This window comes from Danio aesculapii, chromosome 4 (assembly GCF_903798145.1).
Source record: "Danio aesculapii chromosome 4, fDanAes4.1, whole genome shotgun sequence".
NCBI lineage: Eukaryota > Metazoa > Chordata > Actinopteri > Cypriniformes > Danionidae > Danio > Danio aesculapii.
In genome coordinates this window covers 16,251,123-16,267,629 of record NC_079438.1, presented here as the reverse complement: position 1 = coordinate 16,267,629, position 16,507 = coordinate 16,251,123, and the positions used below count along the sequence as shown (strand labels likewise).

Here is a 16,507-nt window from a genome sequence, read left to right as displayed (position 1 = left end):
TATCATAGACAAAAGTTAAATAAAATGTAGGCTTGTGAAACATGCTAAAATTGGTTAACTTGGCTACTTAATCACAGGCTAGCTCTATTAGGAAAAAGAAATCCAAGACGTACTACTTTTGGTCCAAAAATGTAAAAAACAAAACATTTCAATCATGGCCATCACTACTAATAATTTAACATAATTTCAACACTGTACATCGATGCATTTGGCCTTACGTCTTTAGAGTTTGGCTATAATCAATACATAGCGTTAATATCAACAGGTGTAACGTTGGACATTATTAGTACAGAGATTCAAAGTATGAAATAAATAAATGACCAGTTATGCTTCCTAGTAAAAGGTAAATCTAGTTTGTTATCAGCTGAAGGTGATCTCACTTCCTTTACATGTGAGATCAGGAACCTTAGGCCCATGTTGTATGCCTTTTAACATGTAATAATAATAATAGTAATTAATATGTTCTGCTCTCCTCGCAGATTTTCTCGAACGAGTCTTCTGTCACAACACACACGCACAGACACAGCCAACATCTATCTATCTATCTATCTATCTATCTATCTATCTATCTATCTATCTATCTATCTATCTATCTATCTATCTATCTATCTATCTCACTACCGCTGCTTGTGTGTTATAATTGTCCATCTTGCAGGACCCTCACTACCAAGATGGAAGACGAATGGCTCTTGAAATGAAGCTGGACCACATTCTAGCTGAAGCCAGGGTAGGTAAATAAATGAATGAATGTAGAATGCTGAAGATTGCATCCATATACATTGCATGACACAATTAACATCTTATAATGCTTATTGACATGGGCAAATGAGGTAATTTCATTTGGAAAAATTATATCAGAAATATTCACTGCAACAGACAGCAGCTGTGGAGAGGAAACGTCCACCCTCTGTAGAAGACGCTCCACAGGGCTCTAAAAGGAACATGGGTGGTGGCAAGCCAAGGGGGAGGCAAGGAGGACGACGCCATGCTTCAGCAACAGGTTATATCTCAATTCCAATTGTAAAAAGTAATTTAAAAGCAGAAAAACCTTTCAGTAGTGTTTTCTATACTAAAGTAAAATACATTGCACAGTATGTATCTGAAATGTATGATTTTATTAATTGTTTGAGTAAAGACACAACACATGAATGCAGGGATATCCTACAATAACGTGTTATTTTTCTATGTAATGTTTTACAGTCACACCCATCCCTGTTGAGTGCTCAATGTCATCAAGTGTGGAGATTCCACTTACTGTACCCTCAGCAAAACTAAATCCTCAAGAGCAATTAGGTAAATCAAAAAGATGAATTTAGGTTTAAATATGCAACCTATTCAAATGAAAGAAAAACTCCTTAGACTAAACTGGCAGCGCATTAGATGGTTTAAGAACACTGTTTTGTGATTTAAGATAATTTGACTTTGAATTGATGCTCAATTAAATTTCTTCTATTTTTTGTACAGAAAAAAATATGGAGAGACTTTCTGACATTTTAACATCATATCCTTCTGCTGAGCCTCATAGAAGCTCTGCGGATTCTTAGTCTTTTCGGCAACCGAAAGCATCAGAGCGCTAGGAAGAAGGAAGACCATACAACCTCAAATGCTTTATTGAAAAAGAGGCCGTTGATCATCCTTTGTGTTGTCTTTGCCACGAGCCTGCTGTTATTAGGTTGGTTTTCATTCATGTTGAACTGGGAATAAACGGACGACCGCATGATAATTTGACCAATGATAAATTGTGGACCATGTGTATATGAACTTTCTTGGTTTATTTCTAGATTCATCATTCAAGTACTAATCACTGAGCTACTATGCAGTCTTATAAAACAAATTTAAAACTAACATCTAAAAAAATGTAATATCTTAGATTCTTCGTTTGTTTTTATTAGGTGCAAAGAGTGTCTTCCTGTGGAGTGGTTCTGTGGAGACTGTGATGTACTGCATCACAAACAACAGCCACTCCACAACAGAGAATGTGTTTTCATGGATTTTTGGAAGCCATTCCTCCAACCTCACATGTTGTCAAAGGTGAAGATCGATATTGAATCCATGAGCAAGGTATGCTCTCACAAACACCCATATTTTGCTGTCCATGTGTGTCTGCAACCAGTTATACATTGTCTAAAGTAATATTTTTGTCACTTTTTACCAGCTTGCATATTGCCATATGTGAAGGTGGCACAATGTTCCTGTGAAGGCACAAACTTCACTGTGGTTCCAGGCAAAGCAGTGATTTTAATTACCATCAATAGTAACACACACACACACACACACACACACACACACACACACATATATGTATATATCTCTGGTATTGTATTTGTGATGGTATTGTTGTTGTAGCACGATTGTTTGTAATTTAGCGAGACAAACCTAAACAATGTGTAATGTCAATGTAAACTGGGATTATAGGAACTTGTGTTACTCCCAACCATTCACAATGTGCAGAACTGTAAAATTATACAAGTATGTGGTAAAAGTGTATTTATTAATATTAATATTTATTAATATTTATTAATAATTATTAATATTGTTCCTAGGGCGTTTTGACTTGCATCTGCCAATATATATTTGCCAAACATGCCAGCATCAGTGGACCCCTGACTTGAAAGACCTACTTAGGAGTGGATATTGGCCTGCTTCAGTGACCAGTTCAACATTTTATACTCTGGACCTCCTGAGCTCCTTTCAGGAACTCCAAGTCATCCCTCCAGGCAAGCCTTCGCAAAGCTGCTGGAGCATTGCACTAAGATTGGAGGTAGAGTAAGACTGTTACCAGACAAAACAAATCCTGTAGATCTGAAAATGTGAGGTGCACCGCACTCCTTTTTCGGTGACTTAAATAGAGAAGTGTGCCTCTGTTTTTTATGCTTCTAGGCAACCATTAAATCTGCTTTCCTGTCATTTTAATGGAAGAATTATAGCATGAGCACTTTTAAATTCGTTTGCTATTAAGTAAATTGTGATAAAAAAGAAACTTTTAAGAAATAAAGGTTTGGTTTAGCATAATATAACAATTATTACCATAGACAGACATCACATGTTGTATTTAACTAATTTGACATCTCTTCCAGACTGGACAAATTAACGGCGATACACTACAGTGCAGCTTCTTAGAATATCCATATGCTTCATTTGAGGAAGACCAGCTCTGCTGTAGTGCACCTTTCACCTGCCCAGCCTGCATGCCTGAAATGTTGGCTGTTTCAGCAGATGGAAATAGAAAACTATATTGCTTTCGCCGAGAGACAAGGTATATTCTTAATCACTTTAGTCATGTGTTTTATATACTTTACAGATTTATTGCATATTTTGTTTTTCTTTCTTTCTCAGCTCTGAGGCTCCTGCTTTTTCGAGGGGCTCTTTGTGGCTGAAGACAGTGCTGTCTAGATTTGACGACACCATTCTAAAAGCAGTGAGAACTGTACGTTTCAGTCATAAAAACAATTATACAGTATAAGTCCAACCTTGATTTTCTTTAATTTGAGAGAATAAATGCAATATATTAACAACATGAGTTTCATTTGATGGTTTTGTTTATTATGTTTTATAGACACAGGGAAAAGGCACATGTGGGGACTCAATGTGGACAGCAGCAAGGGAAACATCAAGGAGGGCTTCCAAACTGGATGAAGAAGAGATGGAGGATGCAGTGTGTCACCATGGGTTTCTACTGAAAGCCCTAAATATGTACAGGGGGGAGATATTTGCCTACCCTCTGTATCTTCAGAAGGAGCTCATGCCCACTTGAGCAAGTTTTTTTGACATGCAGGACCAAGAGATGGCTCTGCAGTAGCCACACTTTTTTCTATTTGGTTGCCCAAATCCATGTGACGAGTTTCAACTAAGTTAAGTTAATGAGTGACGAGAAGCTATGCTAAAGTTAACTAGCCTATAGCCTATTGCTGTCTGCAAAAGACAGAGTATTTAAATGAACCATATAACTCCCACAAGTGCATACAATTCGACACAACTATGCAAGCAATGTTTTAACCATTTTAACCAAACGTTAACGTTACTCTGTGAACAGCCTGTTGTCTAAATTACCACACTAATAGAGCTACATAAACAGAACAAACATGAGAGCACCTGACTGCAGACGTCAATAATGCAGCTCCTGATCAAACTTCCCTTCCTCCATCCCAAAACTGTCTCCAGAACCCAGGTAAGGTACAAAAATCTATTCAACTAAAATAGTGATGAACTGAAGTCTTTTTTTTTTGCGGGCATCTGCTGCAGTCATATGAGGAAACGCAACTTTCTGATATTAAGTTTTTATATATAATAAAATACATTAAACTTTGTTCCAGAATACAAATAGTTTTTCAAGTATTTGTTTGAAATAAGTATTTGTAAAAAATATGCTATTTGTGTGTATTTGAATACCGTTTTCGGGTTCGGCTCCACCCCTAATATATATATATATATATATATTAGAGGTGGGCGTAGATTAATTTTTTTAATCTAGATTAAAATGGCTCTTTTTAATTCTGCCAAAACCATTCAGAACATGTGTGCTACCTAAATAATGACTAAAAGTAAGTCTTTGAGAACGGGTTTCTCAAGCCAGGTGGCGCATTACAGCAGGGGCTTATCTCCTGTTTCCAAAATGCATCACAAACTGCTTGAGAAACTGTTCTATGATAATTGGTGATGAAAATAAATAATGTTCAATAAGATGTACTTGTGTTTACTAACTGTCTATTTAGTGAAACATGAATGTTGAACTGTAGGCCTACATAGGAGGTCATGATGAACTGTTTACAGTCAGTAGCTTTTTCAATAGGTCAAATCTCTATTTCTCCTTCTTCTACCAGTCACTCAGGCAGACCAGCTTATTCACATTTTCTGGTGACAAACTAGTCTCTTGCATGGGACAGTTGTGGCAGGAGTCCCAATGTATTTACGGGCAATGTGGGCCATCTTACCATAGACCGCAGTGTGCTCCGACCACTACTTCAGTGGACACTGATCTAGACTGGCACTGGGCTCTACCTTGTACCTCTCCACAGTATTGTCTTCTGGTGTCTCCTCATCTGATTCTGAGTCTGATCCTATCAGTAGCAGGGCTGTTTTCTTCTTGGGTGGTTCAGGGTTCTCCTCCCTAAGTGGCTGCAGAGCAGGTTTTTCTCCCTTCACCAAATCTCTTAGCTTTGCCCACTCTGGCTCCCTCTCTGCTCTGGGCAAGCACTTGAGGGCCTTAAATCGTAGATCTAGCGCAGTCGCCACCTTTGATGAATAAAGAATAATAATTATTTATTGATTAAAATTTCACTTTCCAAATCCTTCTATCTATATCTATATTCTATATATCCTTCTAAATCCTTCAATATTTCTTCATGACTAATTCATCTATTCGTAGACAGATCTACTGGCTTAACAGTCTATAGTGGTCAAACAATGCGGTTATCTTCTGGTCAGTCTGACATACATTGACCCATTCCAGGTTTATATTCTCCCTCCGCTGGTTGAGGTCCTTGGTGAAGGCAGCCTTGAATCACACAATACGAGCAGGCGATAATTTTTTTATCATGCGATAAGAGTCTTGCATTAAAGCAGCCGTTATTAACGCTGATAACGGCCCAGCACTAATATATATATTAGTGCTGGGCCGTTATCAGCGTTAATGGCTGCGTTAACGCGAGACTCTTATCGCACAATAAAAAAAAATTATCGCCGTTAATCTATTCTCAAAGTTGGGTTCGGAGCTGGGTCTATTCTACACAAGCTATGATGACTTTCACCTTGATAGTATAGCGCGGATGTATACCTGACCGATGAGCCGTCTGACAAACAAGCGCCCTTCTGAATCAAATCAGCAGGATGCCTGACTTTAGCTGCAGTTCGTCAGTTTCACTTTAATTCATAAATATTTCATTCATACGCCGTGACAAACTGGGGTATTAGACGCAAATAAGGAGTAGGACTGGTGAGAGTGTTGTAGAATGTAATAACGCTCACCAAACGTAAAGAAAAAAAACTTCCGCATTTCGCGGTGTGTGTGTGCGCGTGTATGTGCGTGTTTTGTGTGTGTGTGTGGTGCTTTACTGACAGCCGCCTGTCTTGGATCTTGTCAGAAAATATGGCGAAAAGTCCTACATGACGGTAATAGTTTGATTGCAATGTTTACTTCAGTAATGCCACTAATATCTGCATACTCCACATGTCTTAATTCCATTTCTGTTTAGTTCAGTTATGACTTTAGTCGCATTAAGGTAGTCATAAATCTCTGTTTACATGGTATACTCTAAATCAGAGTATTGTTTTAATCATATTAAAATCGTATTAAAGTATTGTTGCCCATGTAAACATGCTCAATCCTTGACACACCGTCAGGGCTCTGTGAACTTGGCATTGAGAAGCAGCATTTTCTGTATGTATGTACATCAAAAGCAAGTATGAAATCGCTGTTTGGACCTTATGTAGGCCTACAGTTCAACATTCATGTTTAGCTGAATAAATAGTAAGTAAACACGAGTACATCTTATTGAACATCATTTATTTTCATCACCAATTATCATAGTAGAACAGTTTCTCAAGCAGTTTGTGATGCATTTTGGAAACAGGAGATGAGCCCCTGGTCTAATGCGCTGCCTGACTCGAGAAACACATTCTCAAAGATTTATTATTTGGGTAGCAAACATATTCTGAATGCCTTCGGCAGAATTAAAATGAGCTATTTTAATCTACATTAATCTAGATTAATTTCTAAATTAATCTAGATAAAAAAAATTAATCTATGCCCACCTATAATATATATATATATATATATATATATATATATATATATATATATATATATATATATATATATATATATATATATATATATATATATATATATATATAAACCAATCAGAATGTTTAATTAAATAACTTATTACTCTTAAATTATTTACCTTAACAATATAAACCTAAAACTATAACCTACACACACACCACTTACAGACAGCACACAATGTAATCTAGCAGTGCACATGATCAGTACAATATGTATTGCATATTAATAATAATTTGAATGAACAGATAGCTGCAGTCCTTCAGTAGTCTGTTGAGTACTGGAATTAGCATGTAAGCTAACAAATCACTCATGTTCTCATTCACAATAGCAACACTGGGTTTCCCATACACTGATTTATTTGTAGTAATGTGGAAGTTTTCACATGAACATATCTTTAAAGGCAGCCAGTTATCTACAGAAAGAAAACTTGTTTCTTTTCTCAAATTAGTTTATCAAAATAAATGTGTCGTGTTTTGTAACCAAAGTCTTCACGAAGTTTTGTCACCAAAGTCCCACAACACATCAAGATTAGATCAAGTCAAAATCTCATAACCTGACACAAATCTGATCAGTCGTTACTGGCAAATGGCATTGTGTAGTCTAAACAGGGCTTTAGGGAGTCTGCATTGGTCGGTCACTGTCATTGACTTATGGCGAGTTTACACTGCACGAGTTTAGGCAGACTTTCATTCGCCAACAAGTTTTGTGAAATTGCAGACAAAAGCCCAAAATTGGAGGTAAATCAGTGTTTGTTTACGCAATTAGACAATGTGAATGTTCAAAAAAAACAACGTAAGGGTGTAGAACAGTGTTCCCTGCATCTCCCCAAACATTTTCTCCTCCCTAATCATTCTAATTCTGTTCAGAGCCGACCATTTGATTGGCAAATTAATAAACTATTTGCAAGGGCACTCAAAAATATATATTTATTTTACTTAATTACTTACTTTACTTGATTAAAATGAGCTGAAATAACACAATTCTTAAAAGATCAGTGGGACAATTTTTTTTTAATGTTCAATCCACATAAATTTGTGTTGTGACAACATGAAAGAATTGTGTGGAACCCTGCAGTTTTACAGTGTATGCAATCCAAAGTTGAAGCACATTGTTAGATCACTCTAATACATCAAATAAGTAAGCTGACCAAAGTTCTTACGGGGAGAAGGCTTTATTATAGACAAGGAATAATGCAGCTCCTCAGCAGTGATGTTAAGTCGTCGGTCTTCAAGTAGCTTAACCCAAAGTACTGTCTGTGAGACACTATAACAACGGATGTAACCCCTTAGAGATTACCCAACTGTTTTGGTTGGGTCACAACTCTTGAGTTCCTGTAGGCCATTTGGTTCACACCTTTTCAGATGCAGATACTTGTTTGCATGTGAAACAAGCCATACAATCTATCAACATATAGAGTTGTTTTGCATTCTTGTAGCCCAGTAGCAAATCTTACAACCTGGTACTGGGCTGTGATCCCTGATCTACACTACAAAACAGTTGTCAAAATCTTCACCCCTCTTCAGCTATTGAGTTTACATCTTCAGGTGTTTAAAGGGTTTCATTATCAGTATCAGATATGTATTCAAGAGTTCACACTTGTTTGGCATGCTGTCCCGGGAGAGAGCCCTAAGCTCATAAGATCCTCAAGGCCTGGGCTCCCTCTCGTAAGCAGGGTGAGAGGGGAGTTTGAGCTTAGGTAGATCTTGATGAACTCCCCAGACTTGTTTCTGTGCTAATGACACATAAAGGAATGACTAAAGAGAGATATACGGCTTACTCAGAGCTCGACTATGGTGCCAATTTAGAATGTTCAGTTTACTTAGCTCGTGTGTTTTGGACTGTGGGAGGAAATATGGGAACCCGGGGAAAACGAAAATAGTTTATAAATAAACTTCACATGAATGAACAGCCAAACTACATAAACAAGCTGCCGTTTTGAATATACCTGTGTTTGTGTGGACAAGGCCTCATTTTTGAGGACTCTGCTCTCCATTGTGAAGCTTCTGGTGAGTGATGAGGCTTCTTTTATGTTTAAAGCCCTTTCCACACTCTCTGCATCTAAAACGATCCTCATCTGAGTGAGTCTTCATGTGTTTGTTAAAGGAGTCTTTGCGTGTGAGACTCTTTCCACACTGATCACATGTGAACACTATGGTTCCAGTGTGACCATCCATGTGCTTCTCTCCGGTGTGAGTTTTCATGTGGTATTTGAGTGTGTTTTTACATCTGAAACTTTTACCACACTCTGTGCATGTGTAAGGTTTCTCTCCAGTGTGGATCCTCATGTGGATCTCAAGGTCGTGTTTTTTACCAACACTCTTTCCACACTGTTCACAGGTGTAAGGTTTCTCCCTAGTGTGAACTCTCATGTGAACATTCAGGTTCTGCTTTAGATTGAAACTCTTTCTACAATGTTTACAGCTGAAAGGCTTCTCTCCAGTGTGAATTCTCATGTGCAGTGCAAGGCTTCTTGCATTATAGAAGCTTTTTCCACACTGTTGGCAAGTGTAGGGCCTTTCTCCAGTGTGAATTCTCATGTGCATTGCAAAGTTTCCTGAATTATGGAAGTTTTTTCCACACTGTTGGCATGTAAACGGCCTCTCTCCTGTGTGAATTCTCATGTGGGTTTTAAAGCTTTGTTTTTGACTAAAACTCTTTCCACACTGTTTGCAGGTGTAAGGTTTCTCCCCAGTGTGAACTCTCATGTGAACATTAAGGTTTGGCTTTTTTCTGAAACTCTTTCCACACTGTTTACAGCTGAAAGGCTTCTCTCCGGTGTGAATTCTCATGTGGGTTTTAAAGTCTTGTATTTGACCAAAACTCTTTCCACACTGTTCGCAGCTGTAAGGTTGCTCCCTAGTGTGAATTCTCATGTGGACTTTAAAGGTGCCATTTTGCTTAAAACTCTTTCCACACTGAGGGCAAGAGTAAGGCTTCTCTCCGGTATGAATTCTCATGTGCTCTGCCAAGTTTCCAGCATGATAGAAGCTTTTTCCACACTGTTGGCACATATACGGCCTCTCCCCAGTGTGAATTCTCATGTGCACGGTTAAGTTTCCTGTATTACTGAAGCTTTTTCCACACTGTTTGCAAGTGCAAGGTTTCTTCCTAGTGTGAACTTTCATGTGAACATCAAGGTTTGACTTTTGACTGAAACTCTTTCTACACTGTTTACAGCTGAAATTACACCCAGATTTGGATTTCCGAGGTCTTCCGTGTGATGAAGTCTTTTTAGTCAGTGTAGGTTTTTCATCAGTCATTATTTTTTGGGGTTTCTGCTGTTTCTCTTCCATTTCATTCTGTTGATGAGTCTCTTCTTTCAGTACCATCAGGTCTAAAAAAAAAAAAAAGTTAACTTTAGTATGAAGGCTCAAAGTGACAAGCAAGAAATGGATGTTTTCACCCAAATATTAAAATGACCTTACCATTTACTCTCTGTCATGTGGTTTTAAACATTTCCTTTATTGTGGAACACAGTAAGCTAAGTTTTTTTTTTATAGATTTTTTTTTAAATATCTTCTTTATGTATAATACAGGAATATCACATAAAAGATGTGCAAATAAAGCAGCGTTTCCATCCAATGAATCAAAGAGAACAAAATCGTCACTTCCTGATTAACTGGTGCCAAATATCAACAGTAAAAGCAGAATTTACTGCGATAGAAGAAGCTACATGAATCTTTTCTTTGTTTAATAAATGACTTTCACCTCAGAGGACAATGCCAACACACAATGAACACACACAAGAACAGACACTCTGGAGGCAATTAATAATATATTAACATTAATACTGAAACGGTTCAGACCTTTTAGAATGACCAAAACAACATTTCAGATGTTTTACAGTGTGCTCAGCCTGCTGGTTTGTCCATTCACACACATTTTCATCATCATATGATCTCTTATAACAAGCCTTTTTAATGCACATACTGGAATTTGTTCAGTAAAAGTGCTTGCGTAGTTTACGTAAGTTTATCTTCTCTTATCGAATAAAAAGTTTGTCCTTTTCAGTTATGCGCATGTTTTTATGCCTATATTTCAAAAGTTATGTGCATCATGACGTTTCCATCAACCAATTTTTTATGCTCATAGCCTATCCAAAATGCACATAAAAATAGGTGGCTGGAAATGAAAGGCTAAGCGAGAAATACTGCTTCATCTTTAAAAAAAAAGGGGAGGAGACCGACTGAAACTCAGAGTTTAGAGAATAAAACCTGCTAATGACCAGGTTAGTTTCACAGAGTAAGTGACCACGGCGACTGACTACGAGTTAAAGTTACCTCTCTTTCAGAAACAGGCTACTTAAACAAGTGTCTTCATGACTACACATACAAAGAAAAACAATACAATTAGAAAATATGACTTTGCAACATCAAGCAGCTTTAGGCATGGGCTAATATAAGATCCTGACAGTATGATAACCTTGAATAAAAATATCATGGTTTCACAGTACTGTGATTACTGCTCTAAAATATATTCTTTTAAATGTCTGGGTAAAAAACAAACACTTTTTTCCCTTTAAACACAAAATATTTTCATTTGAGAAATTTTTTTAAGTATGTTGGAGCAGTAAACATGTCAGGCTGAATAATTCAAATGAATCATTGACTTCTGCTGTCTTCATTTGTTTCAAAAACAGATTTCTTTACAATTTAAAACGGCATCTTTGGATATCTTTTCTGCTGGAGATACTGTTGTCCTAAAACTTAAAACAAAATGTAAAAAAAACTTACATATACCGTAGGGACGGTACAGCAGAAAATATTGGCGGTTTTAAAACCTCAAGTTTTTTTCAAACCGCGGGATACCATGAAAACGGTTATCGTCCCATGCCTAAGCACCATAACACTGTTTTTAAGACCTAAAAATTCATTCCTTAAAAAAAGTCTCAAGCAAAAAGATTCCAATGGCGGCACCTGCTGGTACGTGAACAATTGGTGAATATTGACGAACTTTACACTCAAATGTTTGCATATCATCAGCATGCTGTAATCCATTTCTTAAGCAGCAAAAGTCATTTAGACTAGTTTGTTGGCCAGTTGTAGTCAGTGCAATGCTAAACTTTATTGTTCCACTATAATTTGTTAGTTTTGTCTCACGTCGTCCCACAGCAACATCATATAGGTTAGAATACTGTACAATGTTTTATAACAATTAATTATTTTAGTGACCATTTCATTCAGCATGTTTAAAATTGGGGCCTCCATGTTTTTTGACATACTTTAAACCAGGGTTTCTGCAGGTTTCACCAAGATAAATTTAAGACTTTTATAGACATTTTTAAGACCATTATGACTGAAATGTTAGACTCATAAAGGGCTAAAGGCTAAGGAATTTTTCAAATGGCCCAGATGGAAAATATTTTTATTTGCCCCATCAAAAAAATAATACAATTTAATGCATTTAATAAAACAATAATAAATTAATTTAAAAAATTATATATATATATATATATATATATATATATATATATATATATATATATATATATATATATATATATATATATATATATATATATATATATATAACTTTTATTATTGTTTTTAGATATTTCTTAGCAAAAGATCTTAAATATTGTGTAAAAATAAGCAAGCTTTACTTGTATCCACACTCTTTTTTCCAAAATAAACTTTCTTTTAAAAAATAATAAAAATGAACAAATGCTTTAAAAGTTTTAAAAATAATAAACTAAATCTATACACAACAATCTGTCCAGGTCGATGTCCTCAGCAGTAAATACATGAAGCATGTTTAAACAAATGTTATTGTAAAGAAAATAATGAAATTATTATGATAAACAGAGTTAAAATGACCTTTTTAAATGAAAAGTTGAAAGTTTTATTGAGATGGATTGTTGGTGATTGTATGGGTTTTGGCCAGATTTGGTAGCAAAACATGAACAAAGGAAAATAAAGACTTGTTTAAAATAAGATTTAAGAACTACAACACAATATTTCAGTAAATTTAAGACTTTTTATGGCCTAAAATTGTGATTTTGGAATTTAAGACATTTTAAGACCCTGCGGAAACCCTGTTTAAACACAATAGCCCTGGTAATTAGTTATTATAATAATGTTGTTATTCTAACTCAGATACTAGCAGTGAGAACTAGTAACAACTACTAAAACAACTTTAAACTCATAAAGAAGTTGATGAAAAAAAAATTGTAATAAACATGACATATGCAAATGGAAAGTACTAAGCCAACACTATCACTGTAATAGCAGATATCTTCTATGAGAATACTGTAGATCAAATATCCTCAGCTCAGTCAAACTTTTTTAATTTATTGTTTTTATTTATTTTATATAGCGCCAGTGCTCAAGGATGCTTTACAAACAGTAGGAGAACAAGAAAAGCAATAACCTTAAGAAGGTAGAGAAAATGGGAGACTAATAATACATAAAATAACGACAAAAGACATGAGAACAAGTGACGAAAGAAACTTATTCCTGTCTTTTAATGGCTGTTTCCATCCACTTATTTTGCATATGCACATAAAAAAATGGTTGATGGAAACGTCATGCTGCGCATAAATTTTTGAAAATGCACATAAAAACTTTAGCGCATAACTGAGTAGGATAAACTTTTTATTAGATAAGAAAAGATGTGCATAAATCACGATGGAAACACTTTTACTGAACAAATTTCAGTATGCGCATTAAAAAAGGTCATGTGATTTTGTTATAAGAGATCATGTGATGATAAAAATGTGTGTAAATGGACACATCAGCAGGCTGAGCACACTGCAGAACCATCTGAACTGTTGTTTTGGTCATTCTAAAACGCCTTACCGTTGAAGTATTAGTGTTATTATATTATTAATGACCTCCAGAATCAAGAGCGTCTGTGCTCCGCATCTGACATCTTCAAACGCCACCGCTCTTCACTGCGTGTCAGGATTGCCTTCTGAGGCGCAAGTCCTTTATTAGATGAAGAAAAGATTGAGGCAGCTTCTCTTATCGCAGCAAATTCCATTTTTACTGTTGATATTTGGCGCCAGTTAATCAGGAAGTGACTATTTTGTTTACTTTGACTCTTTGAATGGAAACGCTGCTTTATTTGCACGTCTTTTATGCGATAATCCAGTTTTGCGCATAAAGTTTATTTGCCTTTTTAGATGGAAACATAGCTCCTGAGTGTTTATGTGCATTTAGGAGAACTAGGCAGCACACTCAGGACTGCAAGATGGATTTAATTTAGTATTCTTATTATTCAAATATATCTGAATGAGGATCAAATGACTGAATTGGTCTTTGAGAATGAAAACCAACCTGTTTGTTCCTGCAGATCTTCCTGTTTGACTCTGAATGTTTCTTCTGTTTGTTCCTGCAGATCTTCCTGTTTGACTGTGAATGTTTCTTCAATCTTCAGGTCTTCACTCTCCACTTTAATAAACGCCATCTTTATAACAGTGTGGAGATCAGTCGCTTCAGCAGGAGTTTTTATCTGTGTTTGGACCCTTTATCCTGTTTAAAATGAACAAAACAATAAACATGTTCTGTTTAAAATAAATAAAACAATGAACAGAAACAAAATAACTTCTCTTCAATACTTGCTTCAACAGTTTCTTTATATGAGAGTAATGAACAAAAAGAAATCAAGTAAGTCCGAGTAAGAAACAATAGCCACAAACGAGCTAATTAAAACTATTACTCCATTTCTTATATATAGTGATGTTTACTTTATGCTGTTTAATATAGACATTATGCTATTTAATAAATTAAACCTTCATTAAAACACTTATTACACACATCTCTGTAACTTTTAGGTATGTTGTTTCTTTATTGTTTTGTTTGTTTTATTTACTTTGTCTGCTTACAGAAATGTTGTAGCTCTTTTTTTGCACAAGACAAATTCCCTCTCTGGGACAAAAAGGTTATCCTATCTTTATTCAAACAATAGCCCTCATTACTATGAGTAAAAGATTACTACGTTGCATAAAGGGTTAAAGTAATATTGTCAACAGCAGGTACATTATTTACCACTGAATGAAAAAAATGAAACTTTAATCAATCGCTTTATAAGCGTAAACACTTCAAAACAAACCTTTCTCCAGTTGAATCACAACGCGGGAGCGGCGCAGGCTTATGACGTCACACGCCACGTCAAAATAAAAGTCTTTTTTTTTAACCTTTTTTTGCCACTTCTTTTCCTCTTCTTGTGTTTTTTTGGTGGTTGGCAACCAGCATTACCGCTACTATCTGGATTGGAGTGTGATTCAGGAGTTAACTAACTCATGTATTTCTTATGATGAAACAAAGCGCTACAATTTATATATATATATATATATATATATATATATATATATATATATATATATATATATATATATATATATATATATATATATATATATAAAAGTTATATATACTTACATTCCCTTCCTTCTGCATATTACAGCTACCATAGATAACTATTCTGCTATATACTAAATTCTATTACTTAACCCTGTGTCTTTCAAAAAGTTATAAACTTATCTAAAACACACATCATCTGTGCTCAACTTTTCTTTATGTTAGGTTCCACTTGTTTTTCCTGTAACTGTGTGAATAATCTATTTCTTTCTGTGTGAAATGTTGGGCAGTGCATTAATAAATGTTTTACAGTCTCCTGGTTGTTATTACATTCACACATCCCATCTGCATGTTTATTGATCATATGTAATGTACTATTGAGTGCTGTGTGATTAAATCTCATTCTTGTGAACTTGTCTTCTTCCTGTTTGCTTTTCCTTGTTTCCCTACCTTTTCCTACTTTGTTCTGTATGGTGTAATATTGACGTCCTGTACTCCGTTATTCCATATATGTTGCCATTTTCCCAATACTTTAGTTTTAATGATACTTTTGATTTCTGACTTGCTGTTTTTGATGTTAATGTCTATCGTAGTTTGATGTGCTGCTTGTTTTGCCAACTTGTCTGCCATCTCATTCCCACTGACCCCTATATGTCTGGTACCCACAACAATGATATGATAACTCCTGATTTTGAGATTATTTCTCATCTGCACTATTTCGTAAATGATGTCCTGCCGTGACTCTGATACTAAATGTTTTATACTCATAAGTGCTGAACTTGAATCAGATGCAATGACAGCTTTAATTGGTTTATTATCCTCAACCCACTTTAGAGCTAACCATATCGCTACCAATTCTGCTGTATACACTGCTAAATTATTATTAATTCTTTTTGCAGCTTCAATCTTTAACTTTGAAATACTATGTGACACTCCTACTCTTTGTCCAATTCTTGATGCATCTGTGTATATTTCAGTTGTTTCATTGTATTTTTCCTTTATATAATTTTCTTCTCGTTTGCTGTCAATCTCACTTTCTTGTTTTTCTTTCAGTATTTCAAAATCAACTTCCAAATCACCAATCAGCCATGTGGGAACTACTGGAAATACTATAGTGGGCGAAATTGTTAGTGTGTCTATTTCCATATAATTTATTTTACTTCGTATTATCCATCCATAACCTTTAATATCCTGTTTCTCTCGTTCTTGGCATTGCATCAGAACAGTTTGTGTTATGTGACTGAGCCTTCTCACCTTTCTATTGTGTTGTTTAAATGCAAGCCGGCTGATGGGCTGCAGCTGGGACCAATCAGCCTGTGATGAGGGCATGCAGCTGTTTCTCCTTCGTTTTATATATATATATATATATATATATATATATATATATATATATATATATATATATATATATATATATATATAT

The 16,507-nt window shown here is 35.5% G+C and overlaps 1 protein-coding gene and 2 long non-coding RNA genes across 3 annotated transcripts; 2 read left to right on the top strand and 1 right to left on the bottom strand.

Moving 5' to 3' along the window:
- Positions 1-1,592: 1,592 nt before the first annotated feature.
- On the top strand, positions 1,593-2,710 carry LOC130222274 (uncharacterized). Its single transcript, XR_008836406.1, has 4 exons — positions 1,593-1,672; positions 1,893-2,061; positions 2,156-2,232; positions 2,544-2,710. It is a non-coding gene; the product is annotated as an uncharacterized LOC130222274 (long non-coding RNA).
- A 54-nt stretch (positions 2,711-2,764) lies between these two features.
- On the top strand, positions 2,765-3,416 carry LOC130222293 (uncharacterized). The gene is made up of 3 exons (XR_008836425.1): positions 2,765-2,810; positions 3,078-3,256; positions 3,337-3,416. It is a non-coding gene; the product is annotated as an uncharacterized LOC130222293 (long non-coding RNA).
- A 4,347-nt stretch (positions 3,417-7,763) lies between these two features.
- LOC130222085 (gastrula zinc finger protein XlCGF57.1-like) lies at positions 7,764-14,888 on the bottom strand. Its single transcript, XM_056454709.1, has 3 exons — positions 14,837-14,888; positions 14,062-14,256; positions 7,764-10,118 (listed from the first exon to the last, which is right to left on the bottom strand). Exons 2-3 carry the CDS (start codon positions 14,189-14,191, stop codon positions 8,752-8,754), a joined length of 1,497 nt encoding a protein of 498 aa, XP_056310684.1. The 5' UTR covers positions 14,192-14,256; positions 14,837-14,888; the 3' UTR covers positions 7,764-8,751.
- Positions 14,889-16,507: the final 1,619 nt, after the last annotated feature.